Source organism: Microchirus variegatus (genome assembly GCF_963457635.1).
Source record: "Microchirus variegatus genome assembly, chromosome: 2".
Taxonomy (NCBI): Eukaryota; Metazoa; Chordata; class Actinopteri; order Pleuronectiformes; family Soleidae; genus Microchirus; species Microchirus variegatus.
The window spans coordinates 27084718-27111387 of NC_139803.1; the positions used below are offsets into that span (position 1 = coordinate 27084718).

Sequence of the window (26670 nt, forward strand, 5' to 3'; positions counted from 1 at the left end):
CCAGCCATCGGCAGCACCTCTACTGTAGTACTATTCCAAATACCATGGAGACTTTCTACAGCGTACCGTTTTCTGTACTGGAATGTCCAAATGTAAAACTGAAGAAACCGTCATGGCTGCACATGCCGTCAGCTATGACCGTGTATGCGATCGTTATTGTGTCCTACTTTCTCATCACAGGAGGTAAATGCATCCTGCTAAGCTAACGTCAACTGTGGCTAGCTGGCTAGCTAAAAATCAAAACAGCTGATCATTTACATGTGTTGTAATTTTCGTATGATGCTGACAGGAATGTCACATATCTAATGCTTTTGTGTATCAGTTATCTTATCATGCTATCTTAAGCGCAAGTATGGTCGATTAAAATGTGGTCGACAATGTAAATTGTCAGCTAAGCTAATACCACATTCAAACAGAATGCATGCCCAGGAGCGAGAGCTAGAGTTTTGCTGCTCTATCGGAAAAAAAATGCTACCTCTCGGCTTTCCGTTTGATGTACCGTGTTATGACATCTTTATATGTGTGTTTTTCTTTACAAATAGAGATGCATGTAGTGTAAGAATACAGGGAGCGTGTTTTGATACTATGTTATCTTGATCAAAGATTTCAGGGCGAGCATGTCTCTATAGGTCAGATATTGTTTCCAGTACAAATTCACTTTTTATGACACCACTACTCGGTGTTCAGCACTGTACGAACTATTTTTATAATCTATAATGGATTACAATAAGAATGTGCAGAACTGCTAAGTAGCATATATCAACACCTGTTGTTATTGTTATTAATACTTCTTATTCAAAACCACTTTTTGTTCACACTACAGGTATCATCTATGATGTCATTGTGGAACCTCCAAGTGTAGGTTCAATGACGGATGAGCATGGACACCAGAGACCTGTAGCCTTTTTAGCATACAGGTATGACTCTACCACCATTATGGGATGAAGCATCTTGACACAATTCAAGCACTTTTGATGTTAAAAAATGTTTTTGAATGTCTGCACAGCAAAACACACATTTTATTAGAATTTATTTTGCCAAATCTGAATCAGAAATACCAGAGACACCTCAATACGATATTATCATGATTTCCAGATAAGATTTTACCATGATATTGCAAATATTGTGATATACTCACACTACCATATAGTGGACTGACACGTCAATTGATATGTTTATGCTAAGTCTCAAAAGTGATATACTATTGCCATGTGACATATTTCACTAGACTTTCACATCGACACCCCCCCCCCCCCGGTCCCAGGTCTGCAATGGGATTAAGGTGGTGCTAGTTTCTTAAGTGCAGATAATGCAGCAAATTGTTTGTTTGTTTTTCAGGGTTAATGGCCAGTACATCATGGAAGGACTAGCCTCCAGCTTTCTCTTCACAATGGGAGGTCTGGGCTTCATAATTCTGGACCGCTCTAATGCACCCAACATTCCCAAACTCAACCGGTTCCTGTTGCTCTTTATCGGTTTTGTCAGTGTCCTCCTCAGCTTCTTCATGGCCCGAGTGTTCATGCGCATGAAGCTACCGTGAGTCTGATTATGACAAAAAACAAAAACACCATAGATGTTTACATTTGTTTTGTTAATGGTCTTGACAAATGTGACTTTTGTCATTTCAGAGGATACCTCATGGGCTAAGTACACAGAGGGCAGACTTCAACAAACGGAATTCAGATGTACCAATGACATTCAGTATGTGGGGCCCAGCAGAGATTCAACTATAATTGTGGATAAATTCATCCTTTTGATGTAAACAACAGTAATTTGGACTGAATGCACTGACCTTGCCGATGAAATTTGACCTGGCTGCACTGACAGTGATGGCGTCTCAATAGTGTTAAATGACTTTCTTTTCTCCAGTGTTTCCCAACAAGTCAATGTGACGCATCCATTAGCAGACCTCTTTGACTCAGAGAAGTAGCTGTTTTTTACCACTATAATGAATCAGGAGGAATGCATTTAATGTTGGTTGCTGGGAGAAGCTTGTCTCAATTTACAGTGTAAAATTAGATTAGTCTCAGGCACTAAAGATCAGGAAGAAAGTTAGTGGACACTGTTGAAATGGAGCCATTTTTTGAAATCCAGTTTAGCACTGTGCAGAACGGGAGGGGTTCTGAATACGAAAGGTCTGCCACAAACGCATTTTTTTTTTTGTACAAGGTTGTGAAAATAAATCGTCCTTTTCAGAGCGACTTGTCATTTGTGTGCATTTCCATCCATTGTCGACTGCTTTATGCCCCAGATGAGAGTTGCTTGGCTGCTGGTTCCAATCCCATCTAACATGGGGTGAAAGACAGGGAACACCCTGGACAGGTTGCCAGTCCATCGAAGGGCCTCGTATGAATTTATCATGAAGAATTGAATTAATTTGAGATTTCTACTGCACAGGTTTGACTGACAGTTACATAATGCTCGTGAACATGACGATTCCACCTAACCAATGACATTTCCCGTCCAGTAGGTGGTGCCATAGATCCACCACATTCATCAACAAGATAACAGATAGAAAAATGCCTGAAAATCTGATCTATTAATAGACAGAGACTTATGTTGTGAAATGCAAACTTTCAGCAGTAAATCCAATTGTTCATATGCAGGACCTTAAAACACCTGTGCATAATATAATTCAGAAAACTATAGGGGGATAAGAATGCAATCAAATTATTAGTATTAATAAATTAACTATTGCACAAAAAGTGCATTGAAAGAAATACATCATAAAGTTCAGGATCTGCATTCCCCAATTCAATTGTTATTAATATATATATATAAAAAAAATTCTCCTGAGGACACAGTTTGGATTAAATAAATGTAAAAAAAAAAATCACGTCCTTTCCCTGTTAATCAACTCAAGTGGACTGTTAAATAGTTGCAGGTTTGTTGAACAGTGTCTCTGTTTTGGCCAAGGCAAAACAGAACAAGACAAGCTGAGAGACATCACATGATTTACATACACATTTTATTAAAATCATGTTTGCAAAGTCTATGTTGGCAGAAGATGAGATGGACAACTTAACACAATTAAGGACCTTTCTTGTCCTAAAGTTAAAACCAAGATCTCACAGACATACAGTACATTGTTGTTTACATAAAAACATTTCTTATCAGCTAAAATACCAAAGCACCTTTACCCTGCGATTGTGTCACCTTTAAAATTTATGTCTGTTAATAACATAGGTGATGAAGTGCTCACACAGAGTTCACATGAGGCTTTATGTCCTGAGGCGTTTGTTTTTCTTTTGAGGAATTCCTTCATCTCTGTCGTGGATTGAACCGCTGTGATAGGGGTGTCCGTTTTCATCAGTTGGCTGCTTGAGGTACAGTCAGGAATAGATGAAGTTAAAATAAACATTTCTTTGTACTTCTTAAAACTGCACTCTTGGCTTGCAAATATTATGTGATAAGAGAGACAATCAACGTCACACCTACCTTACTTTTACTGGATTCATTCTCTATATTCAGTATGTTTGGCAACTTTATGTCCAGCGCTTTCTCAAGTTCTGGGAACACAGAACACAGTAACACTCCTTCAGCAACAGCAGGCTTCAATTACAACACCTAAGATCTGCTTAAATAATGCACCAGCCACAAAGAAGGAGACAACATGTACCAGCACAACACTGTCCCAGCTGACATTACATAGAGAGACCGAGGAGGACAGGTTAATAATAATAATAAAAAACAAACAAACAAGAAAAGGTTATCTACCTGTGAGTATGCGGTCAATTTTCTCCACCACCAGGTCAATGTCCTCCGTCGTAAAACACATTGGGGGTTTAAATTTGAGCACATTGCGATGAGGTCCGTCCGCACTGAGGAGGATGTGCTGCTCCTTGAGCCTGGAGCAATTTAAACATTATTTTTTTTACAGATAATGCAGAGATGCCAACAGCTTGCGTGTTCCAGTCAGCAGGTGCTCCGTTTCTGACACGCCAATGGGTCAACAATCAACAATACGTAACACGAGTAGAACTTAATGTTTGGGGTCAGTGAATGTTGGTGGTAAAACAGAATTTTCATCACACATTGAATGGGTATGACGCTTCTCACACTCACTTATAGATGACTTCTTGGGCCTCTGCTGTCGCAGGAGTGAGCTTCAGCCTGTCCCTCACCAGCTCCACCCCGACAAAAAGGCCGCACCCCCTGCATGATGTGACAAAGTCGATTATTTTTGTATTATTAATTCATGAGTTTATTTAAGGGACAATGCAGTTGAACACAGTTCCAAGACAGAGCATGAAGCTGATGTGCTGCACAAATAGTTTTTTTTAATACATTAGCTGGAGGTAGCACAGATGAAGATATCGAGGTTCTCTTAATATCTTCATAGGTTCAGGATTGAGTTAATCAGAGGAACAGCACATGTTAGATGTTTTGGAGATAAGGTCAGAGAGGAATGAGATGGTTTGGTCATGTACAGAGGAGGGAAAGTGAATATATTGGTAGAAGGATGTTGGGGTTGGAATTTCCAGGCAGGAGGTCTAGAGGAAGTCCAAAGAGAATATATATGGATGTAGTGAAAGAGGAAATGAAGTCAGTTGGTGTGAGAGAGGAGGATACAGAGAACAGGGTTAGATGGAGGAGGTTGATTCGCTGTGGCGACCCCTGATGTCAGAAGCCGAAAAGAAAAGAAGAAGAAGACGCTGCAAATGCATGACAATGCAACACAATGATTTCAGTATATCACAAAGCACACATACACCAATTAGTTTTCCAAAGGGGCCACATGGGAAACAGATAACACTGTTGATGTTTATTTTCTAATTTCCAGTTAAATATAAAAACATACATCCACATCCATACCAATGTACATATACACCCCCATCCGTACCAACGTCTGTACACCCATACAGTACAATCATCTCTGTTTGCCTACCGGATATCTCCGACCAGTGGATGCTTCTCTTTCTGCTTTTCCAGCTGATTGGTCAGGTACCGGCCCACACGCAGCGCATGACCCTGGAGGTCCTCCTTCTCAATCACGTCGAGAACGGCCAGGCCGATGGCACTTGACACTGGGTTGCCGCCAAACTGAGAAATTCAAAACCACACAACACACAGGAAAGATCACATGGTTTGTATCGTGATGGGAGGTGGATTAAAAATGCAGTCTGTAACTCATGTCACCCCAAAAATATTCACTCCACACAGGAAGTGATTTGACTCTGCATTTAAACCCATACACACACACACAAGCTGGGCACCGGATAATTTGGCTGCACTTGGGATTATAATAACTTCATCAGTCACCTACAGTTAAGCAAAGCAGCTTTTGCATGGAAAACTGATTTTTTGTTACACTCTGCAAACATGGACTTGGCCAGGTCAGCATCCTTTCTAATTCATGTAGGGCAGAAAGCAAAGGTCATACATGCCCCTCTGTTACAATTATTGACAAGAAGGTTCACATTAGCGCTCTTACTGTGTTGAAATACTCCATTCCTGACGACATGAATGCCTGAGCCACCTCTTTGGTCGTCACCACACACGACATGGGGTGGCCGTTGCCAATCGGCTTTCCCATGGTGACAATGTCAGGCACAAAGTCCTCTCCCTGAAGCTGGAAGGCCCAGAAGTGGGAGCCGACACGCCCGAAGCCAACCTGAACCTCATCGGCGATGAAAATGCCCCCTGCCTCGCGTACATGTCTGTGTTGTGTAGAGGTGCAGCAAAGTCCTTAAGTGAGGTGGTAGTTTCAGGTATTCAGGTCAATAGTGATACATTTGAGCAAACACAACAGGAATGTATTCATGTATCACTGACAATGGCGAGCTTATATAATAATCAAACAAGCTCTCAAGTGCAAGCCCATTTATACTTCATATTTGTCCATCCCTACCCTACATACCTCTGTGTGTCTTTTGCATAGCTATAGATGTTATGCTATACTTCCCCTAACCCTAAATTTTGCGTGTTCTCGTGTAGGGGGGAGCAAGCGGGAGTGCGATTTTGCCTGACGCAGGCTGTGGAAGTGGAAGATGAAATTACCCATGATGCTTTGCGAATTCAGCAAGCCGGCTGATTCTTTTCAACAAAGATGGCCGCCACATCTGCAGAGGAGCAATTTTGCTGTAAGTATATTTTCGCAAATAAGCATGTTACAGTGTCGAAATGTGTTGGAATATGTTGGTTTGATACACATCCAGAGGACCGTTGAGCTTTGAACACTAATGTCAGAAAATAACTGACGATTTATGGAAGCAGCTAGCTAACTAGCCAACTAGCTCGCGCCACCGGTAGAATTGTCAACATGTGACGTAGGTTAGCACGTTCGTTACGTTCACGGCGCTAATTTGCATATAGTGGTGTCCCAATTCCATAGGGAAGCCACTTCGCTCAACGAGGGGATATTTACGGTTGAGGGCAGTCCAAACCAAGTCGAAATTTTAAGGTGGAGAAATGGGACGTGGCCTAAGTCTTCCCATTAATGCGTAATATTAGTTGTTGGTGTTGCCCATGAGGGAGGTTGATGACGATGACGTCATTTTTTAATATTTCCGTAGGTCCACCGCAAATTTGCCAGATAGACCCAAAGATTGCTCTGTTTCATCTTTTATCGTAAGCTCTCCTGCAACAAGCACAATGACAGATGAAATGAACGCAAATTATGGACGAAAGGCTCCGTCCGTTTCCATCTTTTTCGCGTGAAGTATAAATGGGCGGTGAGCCTTTCAGATTTGTACTTCGGTACATGAATGAATGTTGTGTACATACGCTGCCACTTGCTGGAAATAGCCCACAGGAGGAATAATCTGCCCGCCACAGCTCTGCAATGACTCAGCAATAAAAGCAGCAATCTGTGCAAGAGAAAAACAGTTCAGGTCTGTCAATGCACAGCCGCGACTGGCGAAGTGGAAAGGAGGAGGAATCCTGGCATCTGGTTGTTGTCCCTCTTTCATAAGTGCTGTTTCACATTTCACTTGGCAGTGCACAAAGAGAGAGAGGCAATCATTAATATCTTGGAGAGCATGTTACCTCATAGTCAGAGTGGAGACGAAATTCATGGCAGCGGGTTCACTTGAACCAAGCGCAGACAGGGTCGTTTGATTGGTTGGGTTCATAAGATCACCAGGGACACAGCAACACTGAATAGCATACTGTATGTAATGTATCTGTCCATTGGGCCTCCTGTAGACGCACATCTGCACAATACAAACTGCTGATTACTGTGTAATCTCTGGGCCCGCAACAGGTCCTCCTCACGTCTGGAAGCATGGACAGACCCTTGGGTTGTGCTTTTAAACATTGGATTGGATTAAAGGCCCAATATTTTGGACACCGCAAGTCTCCCCTACACAATGTTCTTGTGATGTGGGGTTTGACCCTAAAACCCAGAGTCCTCGATCTGAACCTGAGAAAAGGTGAAAGAGGAGAGAAAAGAAAAAAAAAAAAAAGGGCCCATGAATAAAATGAAAAAATAGGATGTAATAATAAGGAAACATTATTGTTACATTCAAACTATTGTCAAACTATCAGCTCCACATGACTCTCTCTCAGTGTTTCTCAGTCTAGAGCTCGTGTCTCCTGGCGATGTTCCCCATGCTGCGTAGAGGAAGTGATTCGTTTTATGTCAACACAGATAGAGGCAACAGCAACACTGCGCCAGAGCGCTGCAAAAAAGGTTGGCATATGACTGAAAACTCAAAGAAGTTTGATGGTAGAAATGCTTCCTTGTCCCCACCCACATTTGCACTGCTGCTGTACACACAACACACCCTGTCAGGGCTGATAGTATTACTTGACAGTGCCCATTTCCAGATAAAGGACGCAGCCTCTAAATAATGTTACTGTTTCAGGCAGAATAATCAAACAATGTGGGAAGTATGTATGGTCAAGATTATAGACGGTATCAGACACAAACTGTACCTGGCCTCCTTTCTTGTGGACTCTGTCTATAATATCCTTGACTTCGTTTGCATATGCTGACGCAGGATCGGGATGATTCGCTCTGTATTTGCCTCTGTACACATCTGGGCTGGGAGCCTGTTTGGAAAAAAACGACGAGATTAACAAAGTCGAATATAAAAATGTAGTGACTTTTTAAAACCCTTCGGAAAATGTTTGAATAATACCTAAAGGTGCCATATGTAAGAATGTGGCCAAAAACTGTTGCTACAATTCAAAATACCGAGGTCTTTTAGGTTTCGTTTTCTGACGTAACTGGCAACCCGTGGTTGCTCGGCAGCTGAGACTCTACTGACTGCAACGATTGGTAGACGGCGGTAGGTGGCGCCACATGCTAAAACATGATTTCAAAACATAAACATGATTTGCAGTCTGCAAAATATTTTTTTTAATGCAAATATTTTGGCTGTACTGTTGTTGTTTGTGAGTTGTTATATGAACATTATTCCTGAGTCTCTGTGACATATTAGGAGGATTTTATGGCCAGTTGCTTTAGATTTATTACATAATGCACCTTTAAAAATCATGTAATATACAGTATGATACATTGTTATGGGGATATGATGACCAACCACTGCTTCATTTCTTCGTGTGTGTGCATGTGTGAGACAATGAATAAAATATAGCATGTAACACAAGAGCTGCTAGGTATACAGACCCACGTGTCAAACTACACCAGTAATCTCAAGGATCAGAGTAAAATTTAGCAAGATAAAATTTAAGACGTGTGTCAAACCAAAGGTTACCTCATCTGTAAAAGAAGTTGGAGCCAGAGGGGGGATTATATAGAGGTTTTTTAGCTTTATATGTTGCATAAAGATGATTGAGTACAGCAAATGATTGGCTAAAATACATGTAGGTGCTGTTTTACTGAAATACAGCTGAGGAAATCGGATAATTCAGATGGAAATTGCATTACTACAGCTACTGATTTCAATGAAAAATCATTCATTAATTATTTACCACATAGTATTTACCTCTCTTCTACATTTCTGTTCTTTTGTGCGTTCTTTGAAAACGGTTGTCCAATGTTGACCTTTAGCCTCTTGTGAGGCTATTCCATGGGTCAAATCAACAAATTGCAGTCACTAACATATCTTACCATGGCACCTCGTTAATTCAAATGTCATCTCCGATTTGTTCTTTTATTCATCTATTAATGTGTGACACAGTATTTGATCCCAACATCTTGCTCTTCAGATGAGAAAAAGTAAAATCATCATAATTTGAAGACAGAAAAGATTCATATTAAATTTATGACATTTTGGGGTGCTTCAGTCACAGCCACTGTCTCTCATCTAAATAAATCTCCTCACTCATCAATTTCTTGCTACAACAATGCTGCCTCACACTGCTGCTGTTGGCAAAGCTTTGTTCTGGCTTGGCATGCACCTCGGCTAATCTGTAGGTGGGGATGTGTATTTCCATATGTTACAATAATAGTAATAAAGAGTGTTCCTGACTTAAAAAAAAAAAAACGTTTATCTATGACTCCTAATATGGACTGTGACAGCCTGCCAAAGTGTTGCTAATTATCTTTTGGTGTATTCCATCATACTCTGTTCCTGTGTCTGATACCAACATCACAAACTAGAGTATGTACTGTTACTGATATCAGTCCGATTCTGTCATTTTATACCTTTTTAAACTATGAAGCTGTTGACACATTTGTGTCATTTAAAGCTACTTCAAAAATGTAATTGTCCAGCTGTGTAATAAATATTCTTCTCCAATAAAAAGGAAATGAAAAGGTCACATGACTCAGCTAAATGTATTAGATGTATTTGGACCTTTTGGATTGTATTTTTATCTGTTCGATCCAGATCCAGTGATTTTGAACAGTATTGGACCGATACCAATACTGAATGCCACAGTGGCTTATCCCTACTCTGTTTCAATAAAGACATACAACCGTACAACTGTGAAATATATATTTAAATGGAAAAAAATGAAAATAAATGACGTTTGAGATTAATTATTCATGCCAATTACGAGTCATACTGCAATTGCAATTTGCAATACTCATGTTTCATTCCAATTTGTTATCATATTAATTTAGAACTTTGCACAAAACCATGTGCAGCTCTCTGTCTTTCCCTGCTGAATCTTTAGTCGTCTCCACCTCTCCTCCTCCCCTGCTTATATACTGTATGCACACACTTCTGTGTTCACATGCTAACAAAGTGTGTTGCTTGCCAAGGCCCGGCAGAGTAAGAGTCATGGTTTTTTAATAGCGCGCAGGCAGGTCAACATGGACAGTAAAAGCCACTCACCACATGGACAGATGGATTCTGCTCAGCGTCCGACAGCTGCCGGAACTTATAGGGACTGATGTCGATGAGCGAGGAGACGTGGCCGTGGTACGCACTGCAAAACAATTGAAAAACTAATCATGGACCGTAGACCAAAAAAACCAAAATGACTACTAAAATGTGTATATACATAATGACAGTGTCAGTACCTAGGCGAACCTAGAACCTTTATTTCGAAAACATTTACAATGAGACAACTCAAAGTGGCAATCTGTGCAGAGACAACTCAAAGAGATTCTGTTGCTAAAATTGACAATTAAGTGACTTAAGTTTAGACTGAGAAACAAACAAAATGACTCCACGTCTCACACACATTTGTGTCTTAAAAGAGTCTTCATAACAAGTTGGTGAATAAAGACAACGTCCACATTATCAGCAGGCTTAAGGCATATCATAAATGTGTTCAGGTTGTGCCCGATGAAGATTTAATGTATTGGCCCGATATTCGATTGATGAGAAAGAACATTTGCCCAAGGCCAAACTTAATTCTGCGCGATATTGACTTCCGCGCTCATTGGGACATCACAAGACGCTAAATTCTGGAATTGTTGTCTCGCGGAGCTCCAATTTGTCCATAAAACACGCAAAAGTGCTGGCGAGGGCAACGGCATCCGAAAACCGGAAGTCCGCAAAAAGTTCTATTCTTGGCTCCACAGTGCAGCACAGAGTCCTACACAAACTTCCAGCCTCAGAGGATTTATCTGTCCAGTGGATACATGTTATATATGACAGCAATGTGCCTGTTAGATCCTGCAAATGCTCACTTTTCCAAATGCTAACTGCTGTTAGCTCCCAGTAGCCTCTGTGGCTGACGTCATTTCCTGTCCCTTAAGTTTCGTTTTACTTTCTTTCTTTTCTTTTTTTTAAAGATATACTACTAAACAGAGTCTGTCACAGACATGTTCATTAGGACACCAGGGAACTAGGTTAACTTGGGGAAATACGGTATAATATGGGATCTTTAAGTATTGATAAACCTTTACCCAAAGTTTTGTGATTGGAGTTTGTAAATTCAAATTGTTGTCATTGATATTTAAGTTTTAACTGAGTAAGTGCATATTGGCTTCATTAACTATTAATAGTCGGTCTTGATATCGGTCTTAAAAATCAGTATACAGAAGGACTATAAACCCCTAATCATCATTTTATACTTGGTGCTTGCTCGTCAGGTGCAGCACCAGGTTGCTGTTTTTTGGGGTTTTTTCCCCCCCCCACACACCAGGCAGTGATTCTACTTACTTCTCCAGTGTGATGACGTCTTTGTGGCCTCTGTACTGCTTCGCCAGTCGAAGGGCCAGGTCGTTGGCTTCAGAGCTGAAAGTTCAAGAACGGCAAGGGTCACGACGTGTTACTCAGTCACCACAAAATACACAGCTGAAGCCGGTGGATATCACTTTTTTTTTTTTTTTTACGTAAGACAATACCGTAACGTATTACTATATTGGGGTCAAATGAGGTGACACGTGGTTATTCAAACTATGCATTCCCCCCCCCCTTCATATTTACTCTATTGTGAATGGTAAAGGATGTATTTATATAGTAGACACGCACACACATGTGCAGTATTGACTAATATGCTGTAGCATGTTGAAGAGCTAAAGGGGCCCGACGAGGAAAAAAACGCCCACACAAAAGTATGTGGATGAGGATGATATTTATCACTTTTGGTCATATATTAAACATGTAATAATATATGTGTTCACAATGGAATCTGAATGACCATGTGCACCAGCGTCCAGACATCTGGATACCTTTTATTTGTTGCCCCCCCCCCAATCACGTGTGAAAAAAACCTGACAATATTTCAACAACATCAAAAAATCTAGATTAGGGATTTCACTTTTTTGTGTCCGATACCAAAACCAAAGATTTTAAGGCCCCTTTAACACCAGTGTGTTGAAAACAATTACACACTGATACATTTGTATCAATCATAGTGAACCACAGGTGACTCAAATCCAGTTTATGGCCTCATAAATGCTTGGGCCGGTCCTGCTGATAACTGCGCTGCCTAACTGTGTGCGTGAGGATTGTGTATAACATTATGACCTCTTGCTCCACACCTGCAGCAGGAGGTATCAATTAGTAACCACATCAGACTGGTTGAGTCCGATGAGGAGCAGTGTTCGGATTCTTGTTGTTGTTAATGCGAGGAAGTCACTTCCTCATTTAGCCTCAATATCAGAATTGAAAAAAACACAGCGTGGACTATACCCTTTTATCTTGCAGCCTTGAGCTAATAACACTTTACGACCTTTATTGTTTTCGCGGACAGTCCACCTCAGTCTACAGTCCATCGCGTGCAACAACCTTTTCATTATCTGCGCTTGTACTGTGGCCTTCACACAAAAAAAAGTTGAGAATGCGAGTGAGTGACGTGTCGGAGGACGCTGCAGCTACCCTGTGAAATCTGGTCCTGAAACACCTGGACGCAAATAAGAAGAGTGTGCATGTTTGTTTATGGGTTTCTCCGCCGCTTTTAACTGTATTCAACCACATGCTGTAGTCTGATTTTTGCAAGGATTTAAAAAAACATTTTTTTTTAAACACAATATGACATCTTGCTGGTTTTGTTTTTCTCACAGATCATGACTCATCAAGTAAACAGGTTTATGCTGTCATGTTTCCTGAAAGGCACTCTTGCTTTACTTCCACACTTTTTGCAAATGTTGTAACCTGTTTGTTTTGTTTTCCAGTGTTTTTTTTTGTCTCGGTTCTTTTATATGTTGCCTTCTGCGTTTTTGTTTGTCGGTTTGATACAGTACATTGATTTGCACACCGTATCGACTACACCTGGAAAGCAAATTGCCCTTATGTGACCTGAACATTACCTTACCTGACCTTACCCAGGCTTTTTGAAAAGTTATTTAATCTATGTTGATTCTGTCGATTAGGGAGTGGCAGAAAATTGCAGACATACCCAGAGTTGACAAAGTAGCAAACAGAGAGCTTGTCGGGAAGTTTTGCTTGCAGTCGCTGCGCATAGAGCACCAGCTTGTCGTGCAAGAAACGCGAGTTGGTGTTGAGGAGTTGCATCTGCTGAGCTCCAGCCTGCACCACGTCTGAGTGACAGTGACCCACTGAGAAAGAGAGGGAAGAGATGCACAGAGTAGTGAGTGAAATAAAGTTGCTGTCTCTTTCTGCAGCTTTAAATGTACTATAATTAAATCCAAGACAGTGTGTGTGTGTGTTTGTGTGTTTACCATGAGCCACGTTGTTTATGCAGTCCAAGTAGCGCTGCCCCGTCTCATCATACATGTACTGGCCTTTGGCTCGGACGATCTTTAACGGGTCATCGCTGAAGAAAATCTTGCAAGACGGCCTACAGAGGAGTGGAAGTTAACACTGATCTGTGTGTGTCCAAGGTGTCTCCATTTTGTTGACATTAAATGTGTGTGTGTGTGTGTGTGTGCTGCACAACTCCGCTGACATGCTGTCATGAATCAGAGGAACAACGGGGACGAGTCACTTGTGCTGCAATGACACTGTAGCCTACCATGGAATAATGATTTTTATAAATTAATGATAATTTTATTGGCAGATTTTACTGCAGCGATTAATCGATGAAACAGGTGTCACCTCGTATGACAGATTGTTTTCTTTTCAGCCTATTAAATGTGAGTATTTTCTAGTTTCTTTGCCGCATATAACAAAGAAATCATAAAAGTGGAATCATTTTGGAGCAAGACATTCGAGAGCGTCATTTGTCGGTGTGGTTAACAACATTTTTTTCAAAATTCGACTGATTTACAGCAATCTCTGCAAACAAATACTTTCCTGATTCCTTATTGTAAACTGTTTGACTTTATGCATGTCATTTAAAACATGCACACATACAAGTTCAGCACATTTGCTTTGGGGGTGGGGGGGAACTCAAAAAATGATCCCGCGACCCATTTGTGGATCCCGACCCAGACTTTGGGAATTAATATATTTAATAAGACAAAATGTATGTGTAAAAAACAGATGAACTTTATGCTATTTTGGTGTTTACTAAATTATTTATATTAACCACTAAAAAACAACAACAAAAAACAACAGCAACCAACTTCTATAAAGTTTCTGTTAAAGTCAAAGTTGTCACGTGCACTGAGAGGATCTCGTCTTACCCTATGTGCTTCTTCCTCAGGTCAATAGTCGTCTTCTTGTCAAATATCTCCGCAGACATTCTAAATGTTGTCCGGCTCGACGACGACACGCGCTTCTCCTGCTCAAACGCACTCAAACCACTGAACAGTAAGAAGCGCCTCGGCTGCGCGAGCACGAACGACCCGGCTCTATTTATCCAAACGTGAACGCGCACGCAGCGCCGCCAAGCGCCAGCTCTACAGTACGTCAACAGCTGCTGTGCAGCTGTTCGAAGAATGTGTGACGCACTGTACAGTGAACTTGAACCAAAGCCAGTTTTGACTGTCATTTGACATTCATATTTTAAACGTATCAAAACCATATATATATGTATATTTATGTTTTTGAAAACAACATATATATACAACACACGGGAAAAGATAACAGCAAAAACAGCAATGTTGTGACATTTTGATTTCCCATTTCCTTTTATATTCTGATTTTAAAATATGCTTGTTGTGTTTTGTGACTTATATATATGTATATGTGACATATACATATACACACATATATACAGTATACATACATATACATGTGTGTATATATATATGTTTATATGTATATACATATATGTGTATATATATCTTTATATATATATATATATATACACATATAGGTGTATATATGTATACTGTGTATGTATATATGTGTATATATTTAAACAAATACATATATACACGTATATACATTTATGTATACATATAGATGTATACAATACGTATATATACATAAACATGTATGTATATATACATATATACATACATGTATATAAACAGGTATACACATATACATACATGTATACATACATATATACAGGTATACACATATATACATACATGTATACATACATATATACAGGTATACACATATATACATACATGTATACATACATATATACAGGTATATGTATATATCTATATATACAAGAAGGGGGACCCAAACCTTCTTGCTGTGACCTACCAGTGACCTTTTTGCAACAGACAGTTCCAACGTCTGACTTAAGTGTTTCCTTTTTAAGCTAATAATAATAATAATAATAATAATAATAATAACAATGATAAATAAAACATAAAAATTGTATGCTTTTTTTATATCGGTGTGTACAATTGGCCTAACATATCCATACTGTACATACCGACGACCAATAAAATCAAATCATCCGCACGACACATTTGAAAGACTGCATTTATTTGGCTCCAATGGTACAGTCATATTAAATGTCATCTTGAAATATAATACTGTGTGAACTCAAGGGTCTTCAATCAAGTGGGTAAAAAAAAGAAACACAAATGCAGAACATAAACCAAAAACATTCAGTATATTGTGCCACAACTAAAGAAAAAAGTCGATTTTGTGTTTTGTTTTTTTTTTGTCATTTTGTACCACAATGGTGTTTTATTTTGTAAAAATTAAACCTTTGTTGTATTGATTTTAATTTATCCAAGTAAGGCTGCAGTGCACTGAACGCGTTGGAGTGTGAGATATTAAAAGAATGATGCTCAGTGACTCTCTTAACATTTATTCTGAAAAGGGAGGTTATGAGTGTACATGTTAATCATTTTTCGGATGAAAAATATTTCGAAACGGTGGCAAACGCCCAGATGGATGTTCAGAGCTGCTTGCTCTTGCTAATACTGACACGGAAAGAAATGTCGTCACTTCTGCTCACGGCAGAATCATCTAAATATTAAAACGCAACAAATAATGTCAACCAAATAAAAAAATACATTTTGAAAATTAGCTGCACATGTTAAAGATACAGCAACTCTTAACAACGGCTGGGTTCTTCAAACACAAAGTAATAAAAAATGTTGCAAAAAGTTAATACAAAGTAATGGAAAGAACACTTTAAAAGGGAAGGGACAACTGTGAAGCAAAAACAAAAGAAAGAAATTGAGATTTGAATGAAATGTTTGTCCATATTTGCAGGTATAGTGGTATACAGCGTCGCAGGACTGAACAAATGGAGCTCCACAGATCACAGTTGTGATGTGATGTTTCAGCCGCATTTGATGCCACACATATTGACCATAAAGTATAAATTGCACTTATTTCCAAATGAGCACACACATTTTTAACAGTACATTAAGAATCAACTATACATATATCAAACTACATTCAATGCAAAATATAAAACAAAAGAGAAAGAGTGACAGAAAGCGGCGATGTTTAACAGTTACATTAGCTGAGCCCCGTCAGCATTCAGCCCGTGAGCGCTTTGTTGTCATGGCAACCTCTCCGACACACTGAATCATAAATAGAAAAGCAGATGCAGTGCATGGAAAGCTAATAAACTGACGTGAACACGCTGACCAACTTCCTTCTCACTGAAACCCTGTCGCGCGCCTGCTCCACGACGCCTTAGCGTGATCCAAAACCCGCTGCACGTGATGGAGACGAATGAAAGGAATGCTGTTGAGAAACTGAAATGCCTTCACTTAAGAAAGAATAGGGAAAAGAAATAAATAACCTACCGCTTAAAAAACTGAGACAAAAATACACACGCATATATGTATATATACTGTATATATATATATATATGCACAAGAAATAAAAGCCCAACAACAATAAAGAAACCTGTTGTGTTGTTCTTGCCACTATTAGCACTTTTCTAAGATACAGTTCAACCACAGCTAGGCGTGAATCGTTTTTCCAAGAGATCTGAGCCGATACTAAAATGTGACATCAACAGACCGCCGGTCACTGATTGGTCAGAGAGTGTCGTGACTGGAACGTTCACGAGCGCGATGTCTGACACAAGAATCAAACCGGACAATGCCGAACTGGAGATCGGGCTAAAAATACTTAAAAATCCCGAAAACATTATTGATCTCCAACATTTAGCAAGGGAATTTCTGAAACATCGTTATTTAAGAGAGGACAGAGGTGTATTTAATCGACAGCACTGAAGAAAGTCCGAGATCGTGAGCCAGGAAGTACTGAACTAATCTATCTAAAAAGTAAGTTGCGTTATACTGAAACGACAAGGTGTCACCAATACGCACATATTTATTTTGCATTAGCATGCTACTACTTTGTGGCTAACTTGGCGAACCTGTGTCCAAAGGTAAGCTAGCGAGGCTACGATTAGCATTAGCGTTGGGTCGTACCTATGTTTCCCGGGTCCTATGTTCCCCGTTTTTCCCAAAAAAGGTCCACTTTGTATGTGACAGGGGAACATAGGACCCTTTTTTTGAAAAAGGGTAGGGTTAGGATTAGGGTTAGAGAAAGGGTCCTATGTTCCCCGGTCACATACAAAGCGGGGAACATAGGACCCGGGGAACATAGATATGGTCCCCATTAGCGTAGGGCTAACGTAATACAAACACTGTTCAACCTCATTAGGCACAACGCAAACGTTTTCATTTTCGATTAGCATTAGCGTAGCTAGATGTCACACAAAACAGCTAGCTATGCACAGTGTTTGTATTATGTTAGCCTTTACGTTCCTTATCCTGTATTACCAAAACTGAAAAATCTTCTTCAGCTCCCACTATAGGAATATATACTTCCTACGGGCACTGCACTAGTCTTTTTAATGATCTGATGCTAACGGTTTAGCACACCGAAAAGAACTGCTTTGACCCCGGGCCACATTGAGGAGGTAAAGTCCTGGAAAACTATGTGCTCGATACCAAACCGAGTAGAGCCGAGTAGTGCTTGAACTGTATCATGGAAAAGTGCCATATCAGTGAAGCACCTTTGATAACAATGAGATAAACTGTACTATCAAACAGAAACCAACAGGATTGGAATCTTCTCCACCATGTGGTTACAGCTACATCACAACAAAATGTTGGTATTTTTCATCTGCTCTGAACAGTAAAGTTGCTCATGCATGTATATTTTGTTTACATCTACGGCGAAGAGAAGACGTAGCCTACTGCGTTGCACCCACCATTTAGTTTTTGCTCCGCGTGATATGGAATGTGACATAACTGGCCACCTTTTAGCTTGTGGTTTTTTGTTTATTCACGGAAACTGTCTGTTTTCAGCTTTTTTTCCTGGCGCCGCATCCTCCGTTTTAAGACAATACATGATGTGTAGCATGAGATGGTTCTATTTCATAAAACTACATTTGTCTGACGAGTGACGCCCTGGGGCCTTAAGGGCTCAGGGCGTCATGAAGCCCAAGCCTCGGTGCTACACTCTAAGAAATAAAAGTTATAAGTAGAACCATATAAGGTTCTTCGGCTTGTCCACATAGGAGAACTAGGTAGAACATTTTCTTAAAGGTTCCACCTGAAACCCTTTTGGTGGGTTCCACCAAGAACCCTTTTAAAACCCTTTATTCAGGAAAGGGGTTTTAAAGGATTCTCTGGATCAAAATGGTTCTTACTGGAACCATTAGTGTTACCAAGAACCCTTAAAAAAACCCTTTCATCAGAAAAGGGTTTTTCACAAGCAAATGGTTCCAGGTAGAACCTCAGCGCTTGTAGAAGGACCCTTTTGTAACGCTTATTTCTAAGAGTGTACTATCCCGATATCTTCGCTACTATGACCTTGTTTAGACTGCAGCCCAAATCAGATTTGTAAGCATATCATATATTATATATTATTGTAAGTAATCAGATTCGATCTGTGTGTCCATATTGACATTATCTCGTCTTTTAAATTGATTTCTACAATTACAGGCCACACCTCGGAAAAACAAGTCATCTAAACCAGTGGTTCTCAAACACCTGAGAAAATATTGAGCTCTCCAGTCACCAGCGTTAAAATACAGTGGTGTAAATAGGCCGAGCTATGGTCTTTTCACAAGAGGGAGATTTATTCCCAATAAGATAATTTGCTCTCTCATCATCCTCCTCTTCCTCAGATATATACGTCAGACACAGGTACAGCTAAGAGAGATAAGGAAGAGCAGCATTACTAATTTTCCTCCAAGTACCACCAGTGGAAGCTCGCACAACCACTGCTGGTACACACATTACAATTTGGGAACCATGGTTCTAAACAGGAAGGAATTTGAAAATATTGTCTTCCACTGTATTGATGACTTAACACACCTCCAATAACCCCAGACACAATCTGGATATGCCTAAACATCCGATTTGGTCTGCAGTCTAAACAAGGCCTTAGTTATTCATCCCAGTATTTAAATGAATCCAATTACACTGGTTATTCTATGTGATATATGATAATCAGGCCCCTTCACTCATATTGCAATTGTAAGGTTTCGATTATTCATCGATTACGAAATTAGTCGTCAACTATTATAAGTCGTATGACTTTTCAGCTTCTTAAATGTGAATATTTACTGCTTTCTTTGCTTGATATAACAAAGAAATCATGAATTAATCATCAAAAAACTATTCTACTATTCTATACTATTTTGATTGGTGGATCATAATTCATGATTGCTGTTACTGCAGGGGTGGCGTGTGTGTGTGTGTGTGTGGGAGCCCAGGGGTCACAGACTGGAAATCCATCATAAACTTGTTTCCATGCAGCAGGGGAGAAGTGACAACACCTTACAAGTAACATTCCATAGAACGAGTCCAGAGTGATGAGCAGCATCACTGAACACGGCAAAGATTTTTGAATCGCACAAACAGCGAGAGCTCGTAAGATCAGAGTCTGTACAAGAACACAATCGTACTGCGTTTTAACATCATAAAAAAAAATCAAAAGATACGAGGAAAAACAAAGCACAACGTCTTTACAATAATCACAAACTTTTCTTACATATGTGTATATACATATGCATGTATGTATATATACACACATACATAAAACCAAACAAACCTTACCCTTCTGAAATAAAAAAAACATTCCAATAATTAAAAATATGATATAAAGATGTACATTTCGGATAAAGGAATGAATAAAAGCTTGAGGCACCGAAGGCTATTATACACAAAAATACAATGTTTTAAGAATGAGAGCAAACAAGAAAACAGACAGAAAGATGATTGCGCTCTGTTGACGCTCTCAGTTCAGGCCCCCGAAGCGTTTGCAGCGGTTGGAACGCACACACACACACACACACACACCGATGAGTCTCAGAATCCGTTTCCCCCGCTCTGAGAGGGTGTCCAGGGGGCGGACTTGTCCAAATATATCAGACCCTCATCCGGTGCAGTGACACCGCACTGACGACGCCGAGTCACGGCCGAGTGCGGCGACGGTGAAAAAAAAAACCCTGCTGATATCAGAGCCTCTCGCAGGTATCACCAAAAATAAAGCAACAACAACCAACAGCTTTACTTTCTGGGGACTTTTCAGGCTACCAGCCATGGCGTGACTCCCTTGAAGGAAGATTGGAGAAAAAAATTACTAATGCAGAGCTGTTTGTTTTTTTTAGGGTTTGTTTTTGCGTTAGTGTCGTTGTTTTTCGTTGCTGCAGAAGCCGTGACCACAAAATGGCGACATGTATGTACAATACATATAGTTTCAGTACACGAGTCATGCTTTTGCAGGGGTGCAATGTTCTGTTTGGCACAGTCTTTTTTTGTTTTTGTTTTTTAGTCCTCCAGAAAATGATGCCGCGTGAATGGATGGTGAGCTTATCGGGACGAAAAACAACACAAAACACCTAGCGTTTCGGTGTTAGACGGCCAGTCCAGATCCCCTTTTCCTCCTCCATCTTGTCCATGTCTCCTTCACCTTCATATGAATCTGGCTGTGCCCGCGACACTCCAAGTCTGAGCCATGCAAAGACTAAAGAGACAAGTTCTGCTGCCAGCCAAGGATCCGAACTCGCAGACAGACACACGTGTTGTTTTTTTATTTTCTCTCCACACAGCAATGTGAGTAGAAGCAGCTAACGGTGTGAAACCTGGGACGGTTATTATTGTACACACTTCTTTTCTTTTAGACTATTTTTCTTCCCCATTTAAAAAAACAAAAAACAAAAAAAAACAACTATAAATACAATAAAAGAAGCATTATTTACAAACTCCATGCGTTTCAGGTTAGAGTGATCACTGCAAAAAAAAAACACAAGGGGGGGAGGGGGGAGAGAGTGACATAATGATGTTTGCGTCTGGTTTCATGATTTAGTTGTACATGATCTGAGTGAGACATCTCAAAACGTTCCAAAACGCATGCAAACGTCAACAAACGTAAACACACAAGTAGAAACTGGTGAAGAGGTGAACTGATAAGTCAATCACAGCTTAAAGTGGAACTATGGAGGATTTGACCCTACTTTTCACCTAAACGGCTTCGGAGGCATTGCGATGTTTAAAGTTCCCGAAGTCCGCGAAAAGTTCTATACTTGGCTCCACAGTGCAGCACAGAGTTCTACACAATCTTCCAGCTTCAGAGGGTAAATCTGCAGTGCGTAACTTTTAAATATAAACAAACGTCAGCTGTACTGAAACCATTGCAAAATGAATTCACATACACGCTGAGCAAGCCTCTCACTACGATGGTTTTTCAATCTCGTGTCACCCCAAAACAATCCTGTGCTGCACACAGGAAATGACTGTGCTAGTAAAGCAAAATGACTGAAAACAGGTTGGAGTGTGACTAAAAACACGAAGAAGCACACAAAAAAACCCTGCCGTTTGCAGTTTCCCATGATAGCCCACCCTTGTGCTGCTCCCTCAGTCAGGTCTGATAGTTTTGCCTGACAGAGCCTGTTTTCAGATGAAGGATGCAGCATACAGATGATTTTACGCACTGCAGCTTTAATTTAAGATGCAGATTTAAGGTTGTAATTTTTTATGCTAACTTCAGGCATTTCAGATTTTTAAAATCGGTCTCCCTCTCACATATTCTGCAGTTCCACTGAGTCATTTTTATTCAGGATACACTCGTCTTACCTTCTGCCAGCATCCAGGCATTGGTAAACCATCTGGGCCCTGTTAAGAGAGGAGGAGCAGGGGAGAGAAACAATGAGAACAGCAGAAGGAGGAGTGGAAAGCCTGAAGAAAATCATGGTCAATTATGTTGATTTTGTGCCAAACACAACAACAAAATGCATGAACACATAAGCCCAAATAATAATAAAAAAAACCCAGGACATAATAGAGACAGAAGCTCCCCTCCTGTCTGAGACATCACATATACATACACTCTATTCCTCCACGTGTTAAAGTTATTGTACAACAAAATAAACCACATTTAAGATCCTTTTTTTTTTTTTTAAATCTGAACTTTGAAATAAAATGAATTATATTCTATTTTGTAGTTAGCATGTTTTTTTAATTTAATGCATTGGTGAAATTCAGGTAATTGTTGCATATTGAATTATTGCAACTGTGAAATGACGTAAGGAGGACATTTATTTGGGCAATCATTTTCCTTACACTTACGCAATGCAAGTCTCTCATGGCCTAAATTTTAATATTCCTTTGGACATTCAATATTTCTCACTTGTCTGCAGTCTTTTATACATATTGTTTTTATTGTATTTTGTATAATGTCATATTTCCTGCCTGATTCTTGTTGCCTATTTGTACACTTTTACTTTATCTTTTGTACTTTTTTCCACTTCTGTGTCTTCTTGTAGTTTTCTCTGCCTTTCAATATACTGACTCTGAAATCTTTGCACAATAATTCTTATGTGCCCAGACGGTCTGTTCATGCACAAGTGGCAAATAAACATCCTTAATATTTTCGTGAATTTATCTGTGCTCTGCGAAATCCAAAAAAATAAATAAATAAATAAAAAAATAATTCACACATGCAAAACACTGTATCTCATCTCATGCATGGCTATAGCCTGATTTTGTTTTAGTGGCCCCACAATGTTCAGTGCTTCAGAACATTAGCAATGAAATGCAACAACATTATTGGGACACAAGAACAAAAAGCAGTTGTTGTCCTTCTTATTATTAAGCTATGGCAACTGAAATATAATGAGATGGCAATTTGTGAACGTCTTCTTACCTGACATGGCTCACAGTATTCACAGTAGTATGTCTAGTTACACTCTCATGTTTGACCACAGCATTATAATATCATGCATTTACACAGGGACTGTTTCAGAAACATTCATTAAAATAAGAATTACAAACTTCATTTTGACCGAATAGGTCAAATGGAAATAACTGATTTTCTCTTCTCTCCATGGTCTGGCCCAATTGGTACAAATACAGAAAGGTATAAGGGGAAGTTAACAGAGTAGAGGAGGGGGGTTCATGTGCCTGGAGCGTGGGCAACTCATCAGTAAAGCTAGTCTGTGTTAGCATTCAAGTTAAAAGGTCAATGGAAGAAACTTGAAGGAAACAGGTTTTCAAAGGCAGAACGATTTTTTTTTTCTCGAGTTTTAATCCAGGGAATTACAGGATTGAGTTAGAGAGATAGATCAATATTTTATCATCATTTGACTTCTCACTATGTATGAAAAAGGCTGCTTGCGGTTAGTTTGCGTGCAGTTTTTTTTTTTAAATTTATTATTATTTAATGTAAAATGTTGTGATGAAAAATGTATTCATGCTTCTTGTTGTGCTCTTTAGTCATGCATGAATGTGTTTTCAGCGGTGACAGGAGGTGAGAGGCATGCATGGGTACGAGTTGGTGGTGGAGGAGGAGGAGGAGGAAGAAGAAGAAGAGAAATACTGTACCAATTGGCATGGGGCATCCAGCCCGTCCAGACCTGGCTGCCCTGGTTCCCCCTTTTCACCCTTAAATCCCCGGAAACCCTGTTTGCAAAGACGACCTGGGGGTGTTACTGGGAGAGAGGTGGACTTCCCTCAAAACCTTGCATCTGTCCACCGTGACAGGCGCAAGAGCGCGGGGGGGGGATGAGGCGAGGGAGGAGCCGCCCATGTTGGTTTGCCGATACCTCAAATCCAGTGGTGTTGATATTCAAGAAAACTTTTTATGTAGGAAATGTTTTAAAAAAAACTGGTAAATTCTGTTTGGTTTCAGGTTGCTATGGTTTGGGAGAAGTGAGGTATCTGTTTCACCACAGGGTGCTCCACCCTGTCCTCCTCGTTCAGGAGACGACTGCTCTACACAGCTAGGAGACAACTTCCAGCTCACAGATGGACATACCAATGGGCAGGGTGCATCTAATCCAGGGGCACCCTGTTCTCCTTTCTCGCCCTTAGGCCCTTTTTTGCCCTTCTTTCCCTTCTCCCCCTGTGGATAAAATAGTTTGGTCAAGGAAAAAAAAAAAAAAAAAATCATTGTATTTTGAACATCTGGGGACAGCACTGCTATTAGGGAAGGGGGAGTGATTAAAAAAAGGCCCACGAAGGAGAAAGACACATTGCCAATGTTAGGAGGATAGGAGAGGGGATACCAGACAGTACTGAGTGTTCTAAAAACCATTCCTCAGGACGGGAGGAGGACAAAAAAAGGGGAGGAAAATACAATGGGAAGGGATGGAAAACAGCGGTTTGCCAAAACGGGGGGTGTCAAGGGCACAAAGGATGAGAAAGAGTAGCAGGGAAAATTGTCTCCAGAAAAGGTTCATACTGTATCCCGTCAAGAGTAAAACACAAATTACACAATGTTATTTATGCATGCAAGGACATTTTAGTAGCAGACTTCACAGATTTCAGTCTTCATGATTCCAGATGTGTGGTACTGGACCCTATTCCAATTGTATTCATTTGAATTTGCTAATTAAAATGTTGTTGTATTGAGTGCATGCAAAAACATATAACTGCCATTATGTGCCAGTTCATGTCTGAACCTGAGTCTTTTCAAAAGTAATTCAAGGAAATGATAACGACAGTATACCTGGAAGAGAGGCAGAGCTTGAGTCTGTTCACTGATGGGAAAATGCTAAATACATACCAAAGTATGTTTATTTTTAACAATCCAAGGAATGGGATTACAGTTTCTAAAAGGCTGTAACACTTGAGTGCAGTAATAATACGGTGATATTATGGTTATGGCTTTTCTTTCTGAAGCAATTTCCACCTTGTTAATAACAATGACAATGCTGTGGTACTAAGGAGATATTACAGTCATACCATGTTATAATTTGGTGAATCACTGCAGACTACCATCAGTGTAATACACTGACATGAAACATATTTATGAATCATAATTATAAAGTAAAATAAGACAAAGTAAATGTATCCTCCCATATGTCACACACAGATACCATTGTTATTTACAATTTCTACAGTAGAAATAAGCCTTTTCGGAGTGATTATTTTCTATTACAAACGTATTTCCACACTATTACCATATCAATAATTACTGTTGTGTTACCAAGTCATCAAAACATCCAAGCAACACATTAAAGTCAAACGTGTTGAAACACACACAGATTAAGGCACTGACGGGAAAAAAAACACTTTGTACACAAGCAAGGGAAGAGTAATCAACAAGCTCAAGGATTCAGGGAGGTGACGTGTAAGTTCATGTCCATGCATGGAAACGATCGAAGGGAAAAACAACAGAAACAAACGTTGGATTTTAAGAGCCTGCTGTCAATGGACGTCTGCTTGATCTGACATGTTTTAAATCACGGTCCCAACAATGAGATTGGACTTGTGATTTTGAGAAATGAGATGAGGCAAATCATTCAAAGGTGAAGAACAAAAGCTGAGCTGAGAGAGGACTGGTGATGACGTTTTATGCAAAGGCATGTCTCATGGCATAGAGCTTCAATTTATTTAATTTAGGGAGGGCTTGTATCAAGTGATTACACACTAACACGTTTTCTTTTGATTTAGCCCACATTGCGTGAAATGCATTCCAGCAACAGCAAGGAAATCGCTTCATGTTTTAAAGTACGTGTATTTGGTTTCTGTTCAGCTCACTGACCTAGGAACAGAAACAAAACAAAAATGAAATTTTTACCAACTTAGAATTGTTTTGGAGCATTCCAAAATCAGGAATTATCCCTTTAAACTTAACCTTACTTGAACCTTGTTCAAAATATCTGCAAAAGTAAAAGGAATTCATTACAATGGAGGAGAGCATTTCCAAGAACGGAAACAGTGCTTTCAGCAACTACTCTAGATCAATGCAGCAGCTACACTCTTAGAAATAAAAGTGCTAAGTAGAACCATTTGTCGGCTTGTCCTCATAGGAGAACCCTTTTTGGGGTTTTAAAGGGTTCTCTGGACCAAAATGGTTCTTACTGGAACCATTAGTGTTACCAAGAACCCTTGAAAAACCCTTTCCTTTCCAGAAAGGGTTTTTCAGAAGCAAATGGTTCCAGGTAGAACCTCAGCCCTTGTAGAATGACCCTTTTTGAACCCTTATTTCTAAGAGTGCACATAAACACCTGTACTATGTCCCATCACTGTCCATTGACATCAGTCCTCTATAATGTTAAGGGGCTTTATTCAACAAGCCATTGCAGCATATCTACATCTACCTTTTCTCCTCTTTCCCCAACGTCGCCTTTATCTCCCCTTAAGCCTGGTAACCCCTGTAAAAGTACAAGTCC

The 26670-nt window shown here is 39.9% G+C and overlaps 3 protein-coding genes across 4 annotated transcripts in view; 1 reads left to right on the forward strand and 2 right to left on the reverse strand.

Moving 5' to 3' along the window:
• On the forward strand, nt 1-2193 carry ostc (oligosaccharyltransferase complex subunit). Its single transcript, XM_083910268.1, has 4 exons — nt 1-183; nt 824-917; nt 1339-1536; nt 1629-2193. Exons 1-4 carry the CDS (start codon nt 45-47, stop codon nt 1645-1647), a joined length of 450 nt encoding a protein of 149 aa, XP_083766394.1. The 5' UTR covers nt 1-44; the 3' UTR covers nt 1648-2193.
• Nucleotides 2194-3010: 817 nt separating this feature from the next.
• Nucleotides 3011-14461, reverse strand: etnppl (ethanolamine-phosphate phospho-lyase). Of its 2 annotated transcripts, none has more exons than XM_083910874.1 (13): nt 14339-14461; nt 13433-13551; nt 13150-13309; nt 11469-11543; nt 10191-10284; nt 7879-7995; nt 6727-6809; nt 5435-5660; nt 4889-5043; nt 4066-4155; nt 3718-3848; nt 3439-3509; nt 3011-3317 (listed from the first exon to the last, which is right to left on the reverse strand). In XM_083910874.1, exons 1-13 carry the CDS (start codon nt 14395-14397, stop codon nt 3222-3224), a joined length of 1476 nt encoding a protein of 491 aa, XP_083767000.1. In that variant the 5' UTR covers nt 14398-14461; the 3' UTR covers nt 3011-3221. The 2 variants fall into 2 exon arrangements, with proteins under 2 accessions (XP_083767000.1, XP_083766999.1); XM_083910873.1 differs by having other exon boundaries at nt 3011-3320.
• A 6120-nt stretch (nt 14462-20581) lies between these two features.
• Nucleotides 20582-26670, reverse strand: part of col25a1 (collagen type XXV alpha 1 chain) — a gene marked incomplete at both ends in the record, with an annotated part of 168435 nt that continues 162346 nt past the window's right edge. The window contains 5 exons of the mRNA XM_083885827.1: nt 20582-20608; nt 22130-22168; nt 23876-23953; nt 24309-24395; nt 26599-26652. Of these exons, the coding sequence (XP_083741953.1) occupies nt 20582-20608; nt 22130-22168; nt 23876-23953; nt 24309-24395; nt 26599-26652 (285 nt within the window). The remainder of the gene's footprint in view (nt 20609-22129; nt 22169-23875; nt 23954-24308; nt 24396-26598; nt 26653-26670) is intronic.